Raw genomic sequence first — 14,655 nt, 5'->3', positions numbered from 1 at the left:
CAGATATGGTACTGCTTAGAAGAACTAAAAATAACAAAACTGATAAATCATAGACTAATCCTCCTAATGAAAACAATAAATAAAAATAATAGCTAATATAATGGAAATATTAAAAAATGATCATTCATCATGATCAAAAAGGAAAACAACATTAAAAGAAAAAAGTGTCATACTTATATTAACCAAAAAAAAGGTTTAATTATGATAATATCAATGTTGCAATGAATAGATTCATGATCTCACTGGTATAGTGACCCAATCCCATTTTTTAAACACAACCCTTTGGGGCACCTAGATGGCTTAGTGGATAGAGCACCAGCCCTTAAGTCAGGAGGATCTGAGTTCAAATCTGGCCTTAGATACTTATTTCCTAGCTGTGTGACCCTGGGCAAGTCACTTAACCCCAATTGCCTCAGCAAAATTAATAAGTAAATGAACAAATAAATAAATAAGATAAGCCACAATCTTTCCATACATTACTATCCTTTGTGATTATTGTCCATTTCCCACAGAAAGTAGATACTCAATATAACAAATTTTTATAATATAAAGACATTCTTACAAATTAGGGATTCTTAACTGGGAATACATGAACATTTAAAAAAATAATAATGAATTAAATTAAATTTTAAAATATCATCAATTTCTTTTGTAATCCTATGTCTTTTATATTATGAATTTAAAATCATTATTCTACATGGATTAAACTTTTCTAGAGTGTCAAAAGTCTAGGATACAAAAAAAGGTTAAGGTCCCTGCTATGGATCTTTTATATTCCATGAACACCAGTGCAGCCTACAGCTTTCTGTCCATTATTCTTCATATATGCTAGCTCAACTCCTTTTCTAATTCATTTTCAGATGCCAATTTTTAATGTCATTTCTTCTATATAATTAATCAGCTGAAAATATGTTGCAAACTACTAATGCCCATCAGATGTCTCTGTATTACACTTCAGGTTACTACACTGTAAATAATGAAGAATGTTTGTAGAATTAAAATTATTAATGAGATGATTAAACATTATACTCTTTAATCATGTTAATAGATGCAGAAAAACTTTTTAATAAAATCCAAATTCATTCATGTTTAAAAAGCAATGAAGACCTGGAAAAGATATTCTTCCTCAATAATAAAATCAAAAGCCAAAATTATATGGTGAAATATTAGAAATATCCTCACAAAAAATGAGCACAAAACAAAGATTACTTCTATTTGATAGAATTTGGAGAACAAGATAAAAAAGATATTAGTAGGATTAACATTAGAGTATCATTACTTTATGGGGTAACTAAGTGGTGCAGTGGATAGAGCACCAGCTCTGAAGTCAGGAGGACCTGAGTTCAAATCTGGTCTCACACACTTAACACTTCCTAGCTGTGAGACCCTGGGCAAGTCACCTAACCTCAATTGCCTCAGGGGAAAAAAATACTATTGCCCCTTACTATACAACATGCCCTTCACAAAGTCAAAATACAGAATTCCCTATAGTGAGCAATATTTTCCAGATGTCTGGCACATCATGGGTGCTTAATAACATAAAGTGAATTGAATGTACCTATTTGCTTCTGACATTTTTTTAATTGGTAAAAGGACAGCAAAATTTACACAGATGTTCAGAGGACTTAATAATGATAAGAAATGATTGGTCTTTTCCATCAAAAAAAAATCTAATCTTTTGGATGACAGCCTTAAATGTTTTTTAATTGTTTAGAACATCATGAAGCACTTTAAAAAAACCTAGTGATACCAAATTTGTAACTGAGGGCTGTTATTGAAATTATCAAGGACAGGTTAGAAAAAGAAAGAAAAAGCTCACTATAATTGAAGAGATGTCCTTGACCTAAAATATACCTAGAAAGAATAGTGTTTGAAAAAATAAAATTTGGGAAGAGTATTCATTATTTAATAAATAGGAAATTTGTATGAGGAAAATATCAGGAAAATAAATTTAGAGCAAGATCCTTATGGCATGTACCACAATAAATTCTAGCTGGATCACAGACAAAAAATTTGGAGCTTCTTTAATCTATAAAAAAATGGAATAAAATGCATTTTTATCTCAATTGTACAGACCAGTTAAATTTTCATGTGCCAAAAGAAAATACTTCAGTGCTAAAACAAATTCTCTCAGTATAAAATTTCAAGATATTTAAGCTATATTAGGGAAAATACTGCATTTAACAGAAAAGAAAAAATCTTAATATCTACAGTTTTAAATTTTTTTTAAAAATTTAAATATTTTAAATAATTTTTAAATATTTAAAAATTAAAATTTTTAAATAAAATTCATTTATTCCCAACTGAGGACACTGCCTCTTATTTGTACTGAGAAACCTGGAGCTATTCAATGTGAGCTCCCTCTCCTCCAACCTCATCATCTCAGAACATCTTCACCTCACCTCTTTTTCTTTTTCTTACAAAAGTAGTGTCAAGGCCAACCTTGGCACATGTCCTAAATCCTAACTCCATGTTATATTCCCTTAAAATACCAACTACTACTCAATGAATAAAAGGTAGATGGGATGTCTTATAGCTTTGGCTATAGGCAAAAAAAGTTATTAGTCCATCATTGTCAAAGACAGGCTTTTTAGCCATTGCCCTCTAGTAGAAAATATAGACCTGGAAACCCAAAAAATAGTCTTGAAGGGCTTAACTTCTGAAGATGGTAGAGAGAAGAGAGTAAAAACAAGGGAGCCGCAAAGCCAAAAAAAAAAAAATCCAATAAACTTTAGATAGAAAAATCTGCATCCAGAAAAAGAACTATGGAGACTGACTATAAATTGCTTTTTTTTTTTCTCTCCTGTGGTTTTTCCTTTTTTGTTCTGATTTTTCTTTTTCAACATGATTCATAAAATCATAATAGAACTAAAAAAAGAAAGAAAGTAAAGCACAGTTATCAACTGTTTATATTGACAAACATATAAAATAATGTCAATGGCCAAAAAAAAAAAAAAAAAAAAAAAAAAAAAAGCCAAAAACAGTATCATATCTGGCAGAGGGTGAAAAGAGAATCCTAGAAGAGAAGAGCTTGAGTGTCCTCAAGCTAAGATTTTTGATTGTTTGTGTTAGACTGATTCAAAATCCTTGGTCTTAGATTACTAACAGTGTAAGAAAATGCCTTATTGTTCTCATTTAACCCAAGCTGAGGAGGTTGTCTTCACAAAAGTCATGTGTCCCCCCCCCCCAAAAAAAAAAAAAAAAAAAAAAGCACAGAGAATACAGAAATAGAGGCTAAACAGCACTCACTTTTCTTCCAATATTCTCCAGGTTAGCATACAAATTAAATTAAACAAAAACAAAAGTTACATTAAAAATATAGTTACTACTGACCTCCACCTTCTGAATCCACATCTCTGCCTTATCTCACAACCATTAAGTACTAGACATCTTATCTGTCCCTTAATCTCAAATGCAACCTCACTGCAGTAAGATAGTTCTTTTATTCGTTCAGTTGATTCACCATCTCACATCTCACAGAAACTATTCCAGGCCTTCTTTTTAGTCCTCAAGTCTCCTCCACCTCTCCTCTACATTTATTCCAACTGAGGACACTGCCTCTTATTTGTACTGAGAAATCTGGAGCTATTCAATGTGAGCTCCCTCTCCTCCAACCTCACCATCTCAGAACATCTTCACCTTACCTCTTTTCCTTTTTCTTACAAAAGTAATATCAAGGCCAACGTTGGCACATGTCCTAAATCCTAACTCCACATTATATTCCCTCAAAATACCAAAATTTCCTTACAAATTTCTTTACTTATGCTAAAAAGTGCTGCCATTCTTATAGTCTTTCAGGTTCATATCTTGACATTATCCTTGATTCTTCACTCTCGTTCATTAGACATAATCTGCCAAATCTTGCCCTGTCTGCCTCCACAACATCCTACACCATCCTTTCACTCTGACCATACAGATACCACCTTAGTAGAAGCCCCCAACAAATCTAGAATAGAACTTTTTCTTAGTCTTCTAATTCATCTCCCTGTCTACAGTCTTTCCAAACTCCTCCACACAGCTAGCTGCCAAAGTGCCAATCTGGCCATATTACTTGCCTACTGAATAAATTCCAGCAGCCGCATATCGCCTCTAAGATAAATATAAACTCACTTGGTTAGCTTTTAAAGCTCTTCATAATATGGGCTCAAAATTCTCTTTTCAGTCTTACCAGAGGTTACTCTATCTCCCATAATCTGTGATCCAACAAAATTGGTTTTCTCCCAATTCCTCACATGATGCCATATTGTCCATCTCCTTGCGTTTACACTGACCATTACAGATTCCTGGAACATATCTATCCTTACCTCCATTTCAGGGAGTCCATTCCTTCCTTTAAGCTGCAGTTAAATCACCAACTTTTGCATGAACCTTATTTTCTGATCATAGGAAATGACAGAATCCTCCCTTTTAAAATGCATTGTATTCAAATATTTCATATATATTTGTGTTTATTCACTTTATATTGATTCTGTATAATTTATATACATAGTTGCTGCCTCCCACATTGGGGTCTTGATGTCTAAATATATGGTCAATTTTTGTATAGGTTTCATGAACTGCCAAGAGAAAGAACACTCCTTTCTGTCTCCATTCACTTTTCTCCAAAGGTCTACCATATTTAGCTTTTCTAGTATTCTATTTATCTCTTTAATTTCTTTCTTATTTATTTTGTGTTTGATTTACCCATTTCCGAGAGAGCCAGGTTGAGATCTCCCACTATTGTAGTTTCACTATTTCTTCTTGCAACTCTCTTAACTTCTCCGTTAGGAATTTAGATGCTACACTACTTGGTACATATTTTTAATATTGATATTATTTCATTATCTATGGTACCCTTTAGCAAGATATAGTTTCCTTTCTTATCTCTTTTAATGAGAACAATTTTTGCTTTTGCTTGATCTGAGATCAGGATGGCTACCCCTGCTTTTTATACTTCACCTGAAGCATAACAGATTCTACTCCAGCCTTTTACCTTTAATCTGTATGTATCGCTCTGCTTTAAATGTGTTTCTTGTAAACAACATATTGTAGGATTCTGACTTTTAATCCAGTCTGCTATTCGCTTATGCTTTATGGGAGAGTTCATCCCATTCACATTTACAGTTAAAACTATTAATTATGTATTTCCTGCCATCTTATTAACCCCAAATTACACTTTTCTCTTTCCTTTTCCCCATTCTTCCTCCCCAGTATTTTACTTATGAGTCCTACTTGCCTCAAGTAGTCCTCCCTCACTTAGAGACTCTCTCCTTTTCATATACCTTTTCCCTACTATTTCTGTTTTCCCTTCTATTTAGCCTATCTCTTCTATTTTCCCCTTTCCCCTCCCACTTTTCTATAGGGTGAGAAAAGTTTCTCAGTGAAACCAAATAAATCTAATATTCTTTCTTTGAGCCTACCTCCCACATTGTAGCACAAGTTCTAAGTAAGTAAGGATTATTTCATTCTTTGTATTTTTATCCTCAGTTTCTAAAAGCATACTATCCTGTACATGATAGGCATTAAATAAATGCTTACTGATTGGCACATTATCTGCAAAACACAATGATTAATCTTGATTGCAGAAGACCAATGAACAAGGTTATGTTACCCATCTCCTGATAAAGTGAAAATGATCTAAATATACAAAATGATAACATTTTAAGCATGTATTGGACTACCTGCCTTCTAGGGGAAGAGATGGGGGGAAGGAGGGAAAATTTGGAACAGAAGGTTTTGCAAGGGTCAATGTTGAAAAATTACCCATGCACATGTTTTGTAATTAAAAAGCTTAAATAAAATCACAAAAAGAAAAATAAATACATAGTATGAGATACATATTTTGGATATGGCAAATATGAGAAATTCCTTTTGCCTAACTATGCATCTATATTACATAGATATGTTACATACATGTGTAAGAGATACATAATATGTATCTTTTTTTTTTTTTAAGTGGAATACAGAAGTAAGAAGGAGGTAAAAAAATGCTGGATAATTTTAGAAAATAAAATTCAATATAATCATTCAGAAACAAGATATGGTAAAAGGGTACAGTCCTTGTAATGTTAAGTGTTACAATGATGACAATGGATGACCTAACATAAGGAAAAGCTGTGTGTCTGTGTGTGTGTGTGTGTTTACTTAGCTGATAAGGACAGTTTTAAGACACAAGGAAAGGATAAATGATGCAAAAATCAAAGCCATTAACAATTGAGCCAAATGCCCAAGGTTCTCTTTCATTCCTGTACCTGATCCCAGCAGTTAATTCAAGTCCAAGCTCTGTTTGTTACCTTAAGGAGCTTCAACTTGACTCCTCTCTCTGTCATTGCTTTTATTCCTAAATACTGATTGATTCTTCAACTCAAGTGCTACTCAGACAATTGTCAAGACGGGGTCTAAAGGACTTAAAAGTATCTATTACACATTTTAAAACCCTGTTTTATCTTGACATTTCCTTTGTTTTATAATTCTTTTTTCCTGCTGCTAACTAGTTAAATTCCTACTATGCTTCCTACAATTAGGATGCTTTTCTATGGTCAGCAATAGTCAGAAATTGCATTCAAAGACTGGCTAAAGACCACTACATAATAATGGGGAAGAATTAGGAAACAAATATCAGTTTAGGGGAAATATTTTAGCCACTGAAAAACTCCACTGTCTTCCTACAGATATAAGTTCTTGAATTGGCAAATGGCTAAAGAAATTATGGTGGTTTTTATGTTGAGGGTGATTAATTAGTCATGTCCAATACTTCATGATCCCATTTGGGGGATTTTCTTGGCAAAGATACTGGAGTGGTTTGTCATTTCCTTAAACAGCTCATTTTATAGGGGAAAAAAATGAATGCAAACAGGGTTAAATAACTTATTTACCCAGGGTCACGTAGTTAATAAAATATCTGAGGCCACATTTGAACTCTGATTCCAAGGACAGCACTCTATCTACTATAACACCTAGCTACACAAATTGTGCAGCTAAATTGTGGTACCTAAATATAATGGAATATTACTATGCTGGAAAAAAGAATTTGTATGTCTACAATTATATGAAAAAAATGCTCTAAATACTATTTATTAGAGAAATTCAAATTAAAACAATTCTGAGATAACCATTTCACAATTATCAGATTGGCTAAGATAACAGAAAAGTAACATAATAAAATGTTGGAGAAAATGTGGGACACTAATGCACTGCTGGTGGAATTGTGAAATGACAAAACTATTCTGGAGAACAATTAGGAATCATATCCTAAGAGCTATAAAATTGTGCATAGCTTTTGATCTAGCAATAGCACTACAAAGAGATCATAAAAAAGTGAAACGAATATATTTGTGCAAAAATATTTAAAGCAATTTTTTCTGTGGTGGCAAACAACTAGAAATTGAGGAGATGTCCATCAACTGGCAAATGGCTTAACAAGTTGTGGAATATGAATGTGATGTAATACTATTTTGCTTTTAGAAATTATGAATAAGCATATTTCAGAAAAACCTGAAAATACATGCAAGAACCAATGTTGAGTGAAGTAAGCAATAACAGAATAACATTGTACACAGTAACAGCAATAGTGAGTGAAGATCAACTTTGACTGACTTAATTCTTCTCAGCAATACAATAATCTGAGACAATTCCAAAAGATTCATGATGGAAAATGTTGACCACATCCAGAGAAAACTGATGGAATCTGAATGCAGATCAAAGCATATTATTTTTTATTTTCTTTATTTTTTAATAGCTTTTTCTTTTTGTTCTGTTTCTTCTCTCACAACTTGACTAATAGGGGAATATGTTTTAGATGATTACATTATATATAACCAATATCAAATTGCTTGATTGACTTAAGGAGAGAAGGAAGAGGAAGGAGAAAAGGAAAAAATGTAGAACTCAAAATGAATGTTAAAAATTATTTTTATGTGTCATGTCTGGGTCTGTATCCCAAAGAGATCATAACAGGGAAAATGACCCATATGGGCAAAAATGTTGTAGCAGCCCTTTTTGTAGTGATAAGGAACTGAGTCCACTGAGTGGATACCCATCAATTGAGGAGTGGCTGAATAATTTTGGTATATGAATTAATGAAATATTATTGTTCCATAAGAAATGATGAGCAAGCTGATTTCAGAAAAGATTTCATGAACCAATGCTGAGTGAAGTGAACAGAACTAAGAAAACATTGTACACAGCAACAACAAAATAATGTGATGATTAACTATGATGCACCTGGGTCTTCTTAATAATGTGGTGATTCAAGGCAATTCCAATAGACTTGGGATAGAAAAAGTCATCTGTATCCATGGAAACTGAATATGGATTGAAGCATTGTATTTTCACTTTTCATTTGTATGTTTGTTTTTTTTCCTCTCATGTTTTTCTCTCTTTTGGTCTGTTTTTTCTTGTACTACATGACAAATATGGAAATATGTTTTTTAAAAATTGTACATTTTAACCTATATCAGATTACTTGCTGTCCTGGGGAGAGAGGAAATAAGGAAGAGAGAGAAAAATTTGGAATACAAAGTCTTACAAAAAGTAATGTTGAAAAGTATTTTTACATGTATTTGGAAAATAAAACACTATTGAAAAAATTCTAAATTATTTTTACATGCAATTGAGAAAAAAACAAAACACTGTTAAAAAAAAAAAAAGTGTATAAATGACCAGAGAGAAGAACAGATTAAAAAAAAAATAGAAAAAAAACAATTCCACATCATACAAAAATAGAAAGATCAAGTAGGAACCGAATAAAGAAATACAAGAAGATATCATAAATCTTCCCTTAGTAAAGGTTAGAGGTCCACAAATATTCCAAAAAATGAATTTTTTAAAAAACTTTTTCAATGTATCAATTGTGCTGACTTTTTTCTTCCTCTCTTAAATATTTTTTATATGAAATGGCTCTCTGGGAAGGGGAAGGAGAGACACATATGGGTACTATGTGATATAAAAAACAAAATATCAACAAAAACTTATTAAAATTTTTAAAATGCATGTTCTTTAAATAGAAAGATTTTCATTTTTGACTTTATAATCCCCAAAATCTAACATATACAAATAGAACTAAATAATAAAACCATCTTATTAACAGTAACAGATTGAGTTTATATGTTTAAATTTAGCAGAATTTAAACAACATTTTAAATCCTTCTTATAGAAAAAGACAATAGAAGAAAAACTGAAAAGCATGGCAAAGAAAGTATGCCAAAGTGCTCAACATCCATAAAAAATACACATATTAATCTTAATTTTGCAATTTGAATACATGAATTGGCCATAAATTTTCTCAAAGGAAAAAGTAGATGTTTACCTGTTAAATCAATTTTCAATTTGGTTATATCTTTAGCAATGTTGAATTGGTCTTTTGCTTTTGCATATTCATAATAATACAAATACGTATGTGCACACTCAAGATGGAACTGAACATTCAGGTATCCACATGTCTCCTTGGCCAACAGATTTTCTAGTTTCATCACTGTAAGACAAGAGAAGATGTTAAGAATTTATCTCCTTCCAAGAAAATTCCAATAGACTTTGGATAAAAAAATGCCATCTGCATCCAGAAAGAGAACTATGGAGATTAAATGTAAATCAACATATGTTATGTTCACTTCTTTTTTCTGTTTTTCTTTTCTCTTCCATGGTTTTTCCCTTTTCATCCAATTTTCCTCTCCTAACATGATTCATAAAGCAATGTGTTTTAAAATAAACAAATTTTAAAAGATTTATAACCTGAAAAGATATTGTTGTACTTACAAAGCAAGAAAACTTATCATCAATTGCCAATAAAAACTGTATCACTACGGTCAAAATGAGAGGAAAAACACAATGAACAGAGCTGAAAAAAAGGGATCCAGATGCTGCTCCAGCTACCAATTAATAACAATTTATTATGCTCCTATTATGTGCCAGGCTTTGATAAAACAAAAAAAAGAGAAAGAAAGAGAGAGACTGACACTCTGGACTCTGCTACTTATATTTTACAATTGGTGTCAGTAGTGACACCAGTAGTGACTGATGGTTATCTACCTCTCACCACAGATCAGAGGCATGGTTACCACAATCAGGGGCATATCTTCCTCCACTTCAAGGACTAAAATAGAAAATTCTGCAGGGGCAAAGTATCATCTTATATCTATAGGCAACTGTGAAGAGGAGAAAGTTAAAGTAATTGAAGATTTGAGATCCATTATAATGTAGGAGAAGATGGTAGGATGAGTGATGAGTATCACTTGAACCTTACACTCATTAGTTTTGGCTCAAAGAGAAAATAATATACACAATAGTTGAATATAGAAACCTATCTTAAAGTAGAGGAGAAGGAGATGGTAAAGGGGGAAGGGGACAGAAACACTGAGAGAAGAGAGAACAGATCAGAGGAAGTGGCAGACTGAAGAGCATGAGGAAGGAAAGGTAAAAGGAGAGAAGACAAACACAAAGAAAAATAGCAATCATAACTGTAAATATTAATGGGATGAACTTCCCCATAAAAACAGAAGTGGATAGGAGAATGGATTAAAAATCAGAATTCTACAATATATTGTTTATAAGAAACATACTTGAAGCAGAAAGATATACAGAGAATAAAGGTAAGAAAATGAAACAGAATTTATCATGTTTCAATTGAAATTTTAAAAAAAAACAAGACTAGGAAACTTGATCTCAGACAAAACAAAAACAAAAACAGACCCAATTAAAAAGGATAAGGAAGGAAACAATATTTTGCTAAAGTACCAAAGATAATCAAATAATATCACCATTAGATATATATGCATCAAATGATATAGCATCCAAAATCTTAAAGGAAAAGTTAAGAGAGTTATAGGAAGAAAAAGAGGATAAAACTATACTAGTGAGGGATCTTAACTGTCCTCTCTCAAAATTTAATAAACCCAACCAAAAAACAAACAAGAAAGAAACTTAAGGAGGTAAACAAAATATTTTTAAAATTAGATATGAGTTTGAAGAAAACTAAATGGAAACATAAAGGAATATAGCTTTTTCTTTTTTAGCTTTGAGTAAGGCTTTTTTTTCTTTTTAAATTCTCAATAGTATTTTATTTTTCCAAATAGATGTAAAAAGAGTTTTCAACATCCATTTTTATAAGATTTTGGTTCCAAATTCTCTCTCCCTTACATTCCCCTCTCCTCAAGAGATCAAGCAATCTGAGAAATACACCTTTTCCTCAACAGCACATGGCACCTACACAAAACTTGTCCCTGTATTAAAGGATAAAAACCTCAAATTCAAATGTAGAAAGACCAAAATATTAAATGTACTCTTTTCAGATCATAATGCAATAAAAATTATATTCAAAAGAAAAGGCAGCAGAAAGACAGATTAAAAATTCACTGGAAACAATAATCTAATCCTAAAGAATAAGTGGCTCAAAGGACCAATCATAGAAACAATAATTTCATTTAAAGAAAATGACAACAATGAGACAACATATTAATGGGTTGCAGCCAAAGCAGTATTAAGGGGAAATTTTATTTTTCAAATTCTTACATCGACAAATAGAGAAAAAGCATTTTTTAAAAATTGGGCATACAAATTTAAAAATAGGCAAAGAACAAGTTAAAAACCCCAACTGAGCACCAAATTTGGAAATCTGAAAACCAAAGATGAGATTAATAAAATTGAAAGTAAGAAATATACTGAGCTAATACATAAAACTACAAAACAAAACAAAACAAAATAATAAAACAGATAAGGCATTGGTTAATTTTAATATTGGATTTTCGAAGTCCAAAAATGTAATATCAAAATTAAAAGGGTGAAATCATCATCAACGAAGAAATTAAATCAATCATTAGAAAATATTTTACATGGAGACACTGATACATTGTTGGTGGAATTGTGAATACATACAGCCATTCTGGAGAGCAATTTGGAACTATGCTCAAAAAGTTATCGAACTGCATACCTGTGATCCAGCAGTGTTTCTACTGGGCTTATACCCCAAAAAGATACTAAAGAAGGGAAAGGGACCTGTATGTGCCAAAATGTTTGTGGCAGCCCTGTTTGTAGTGGCTAGAAACTGGAAAATGAATGGATGCCCATCAATTGGAGAATGGTTGGGTAAATTGTGGTATATGAATATTATTGTTCTGTAAGAAATGACCAGCAGGATGAATACAGAGAGGATTGGCGAGACTTACATGAACTGATGCTAAGTGAAATGAGCAGAACCAGGAGATCATTATATACTTCAACAACGATACTGTATGAGGATGTATTCTGATGGAAATGGATTTCTTTGACAAAGAGAAGATCTAATTCAGTTTCAATTGATCAAGGATGGACAGAAGCAGCTACACCCAAAGAAAGAACACTGGGAAATGAATGTAAACTGCTTGCATTTTTGTCTTTCTTCCCAGATTATTTTTACCTTATGAATCCAATTCTTCCTGTGCAACAAGAGAACTGTTCGGTTCTGCAAACATATATTGTATCTAGGATGTATTGCAAAATATCTAACATATATAGGACTGCTTGCCATATAGGGGAGGAGGTGGAGGGAGGGAGGGAAGGGAAAAATCGGAACAGAAACGAGTGCAAGGGATAATGTTGTTAAAAAAATTACCCTGGCATGGATTCTGTCAATATAAAGTTATTATAAAATAAAATAAAATATTTAAAAATAATAATAATAAAAAGATAATTTTAAAAAATTACCCAGGCATAGGCTCTGTCAATAAAGTTTTTTAATATATATATATATATATATTTTTTTTTTGCCCAATTATAAACTAATTGGCCCAACAATCTGAGTGAAATCAATGAACATTTTTAAAATATAAATTACCCAGATTAACAGATGAGGAAATAGATTGTGTAAATAATCCCATTTTAGAAAAAAGAAACTGAATAAAACATTAATGAACTCCTTTATGAAGAAAAGTGAAACTCATAGAAATCAGAGGATTTGTCTCATCACAGTAAACAGGAGAGTCAAGATTTAAACCTAGCTCCTCTGATTCCAAATCCAGTGGTTTGAGTTTCTGTTTTCCTACTATCTGATGCTTGCTTTTCTCCATGCTTTCTTTTGAAAAACTTTTTGAAAGAGTTTGTTGCTGGATGTTTCTGCTTCAGTATTAGATAGGAAAAAGGAGAACTGGTGAAAAAAACTTATGACAGAACCATCATTAATAAACAAAAAAACTTTTTTAAAAAGCCCTCATAAAGGCAAATCTACCATCAAATTTTCCTTTGTAACTAATCACATATACTAAGACAAATACATAATTGGGTTCTAAAATTTGAGCCTGTCATTAAAAGACCAAAATTTTCACTATACTGAAAAGGGTCCTTCCTTTCTGATAAAATGACTACCAAATGGAGTTGTGCATAAGTGCAATAAAATTTAGATCATTTCACAACATAAGCCTTACAGGTAGCAAAATTCGAGTGATAAAGCAATAAAGGGTTTCTTTAAAAAACAACAACAACAAAAACAAACAAACTTAGGATGAAATTATATACTATTTGGAAAACACTGTAGCTGACAAATTCTTCACAACACTCAATGGTACTCAACTATGAAAAGTTTCTCACAGCAAATTCCTTCGCATTAGATGAAACCTTATTTGGCTATGACTTTTAGTTAATTAAGAAAAAATAATTTAATAAGGAGTTTGGTAAATCTTTGTTTAAAATATTCAACTAAACTGTTTTTATTTTCTTTTGTCTTAAAAAAATATATATATTTTTTAACCAACCCACATTCCTAATATTCAATGATGAAATGAATGACAGCCAAATTAATTGGATTCTGCTATAGCAGTCTAGCAGGAGTCTAGGCTATACAGAAGCCGAGTCTGAAAATAAGAAGATAAGTACATGAAATATTAACACCACTTGGATGTGTAAATGAATTATCTCCACCTAAATCAACTAACATATTTATGACATTAAAATTCCATTTCAGCACTTCTATTTTGAAAGCAGAAGAGTTAGCTGAAAGTTTTAAATTTATATCCCAATAATCCTGACATGATTTTGTTAAGAAACAACTTTTTGGCACTAATTAAATTTGTTTCTCTGTTGAATGGAAAACAAATCAATTACATTATTCAGCTTCATATCCAAGCTGAAAACTTGGTCTTATTCAACTAAGTGTAAATAGCAATATGAGTATTAAATATGCAAAGTTACAAAAAAAGCAGGAAATACAAAGCAATCTTTCTTCATTTATATAAAGGTTTTATAGCAGTCAAGTGTTTTTGATTTGGGGTAGCAATATAATACCATGGAAAGAGCACTCAATTTGGAAACATAAGTTTTCTGTTCCAGGCCCAGCTACAAAATTTTTAGATTAGGTTAATTTAGGCAAATCACTTGAACTTTTCCAACTCTTATCTATAAAATAGGAATAATAAATAATATGCACTACCTTCCTACCTCACTAAAAAAATGTGAAAATACTTTGTAAAGCACTATTTAAATTTTATAGTTACTTTTTCTGCATGAGACTCATCATTATGGATGAATATTGTAATTTGAAAGGAGTTAAATAATCTGAGCAAGATTCCAGAGTTAATTGGGGCATTAACAAAACTACATATTTGAAACTGATACCCAGAAATTAATCATGAAAAGCAGTACTCATTTAAAAATAGCCTACAGGATTTATACATGAAGGTTAATACTATAAGCACATTAGGAGAGCAAGGAAGT

The 14,655-nt window shown here is 31.7% G+C and overlaps 1 protein-coding gene across 2 annotated transcripts in view; it reads right to left on the bottom strand.

Annotated features, from left to right (window-relative positions):
- Window positions 1-14,655, bottom strand: part of TTC27 (tetratricopeptide repeat domain 27) — a 206,607-nt gene that overhangs the window by 163,499 nt on the left and 28,453 nt on the right. For both annotated transcript variants that reach the window (XM_051976129.1, XM_051976130.1), the window contains exon 6: window positions 9,287-9,451. In XM_051976129.1, the coding sequence (XP_051832089.1) occupies window positions 9,287-9,451 (165 nt within the window). The remainder of the gene's footprint in view (window positions 1-9,286; window positions 9,452-14,655) is intronic.

The sequence above is a fragment of the Antechinus flavipes genome, chromosome 2 (assembly GCF_016432865.1).
Source record: "Antechinus flavipes isolate AdamAnt ecotype Samford, QLD, Australia chromosome 2, AdamAnt_v2, whole genome shotgun sequence".
NCBI classification, from domain to species: domain Eukaryota; kingdom Metazoa; phylum Chordata; class Mammalia; order Dasyuromorphia; family Dasyuridae; genus Antechinus; species Antechinus flavipes.
This window is presented reverse-complemented; position numbering and strand designations above follow the sequence as displayed.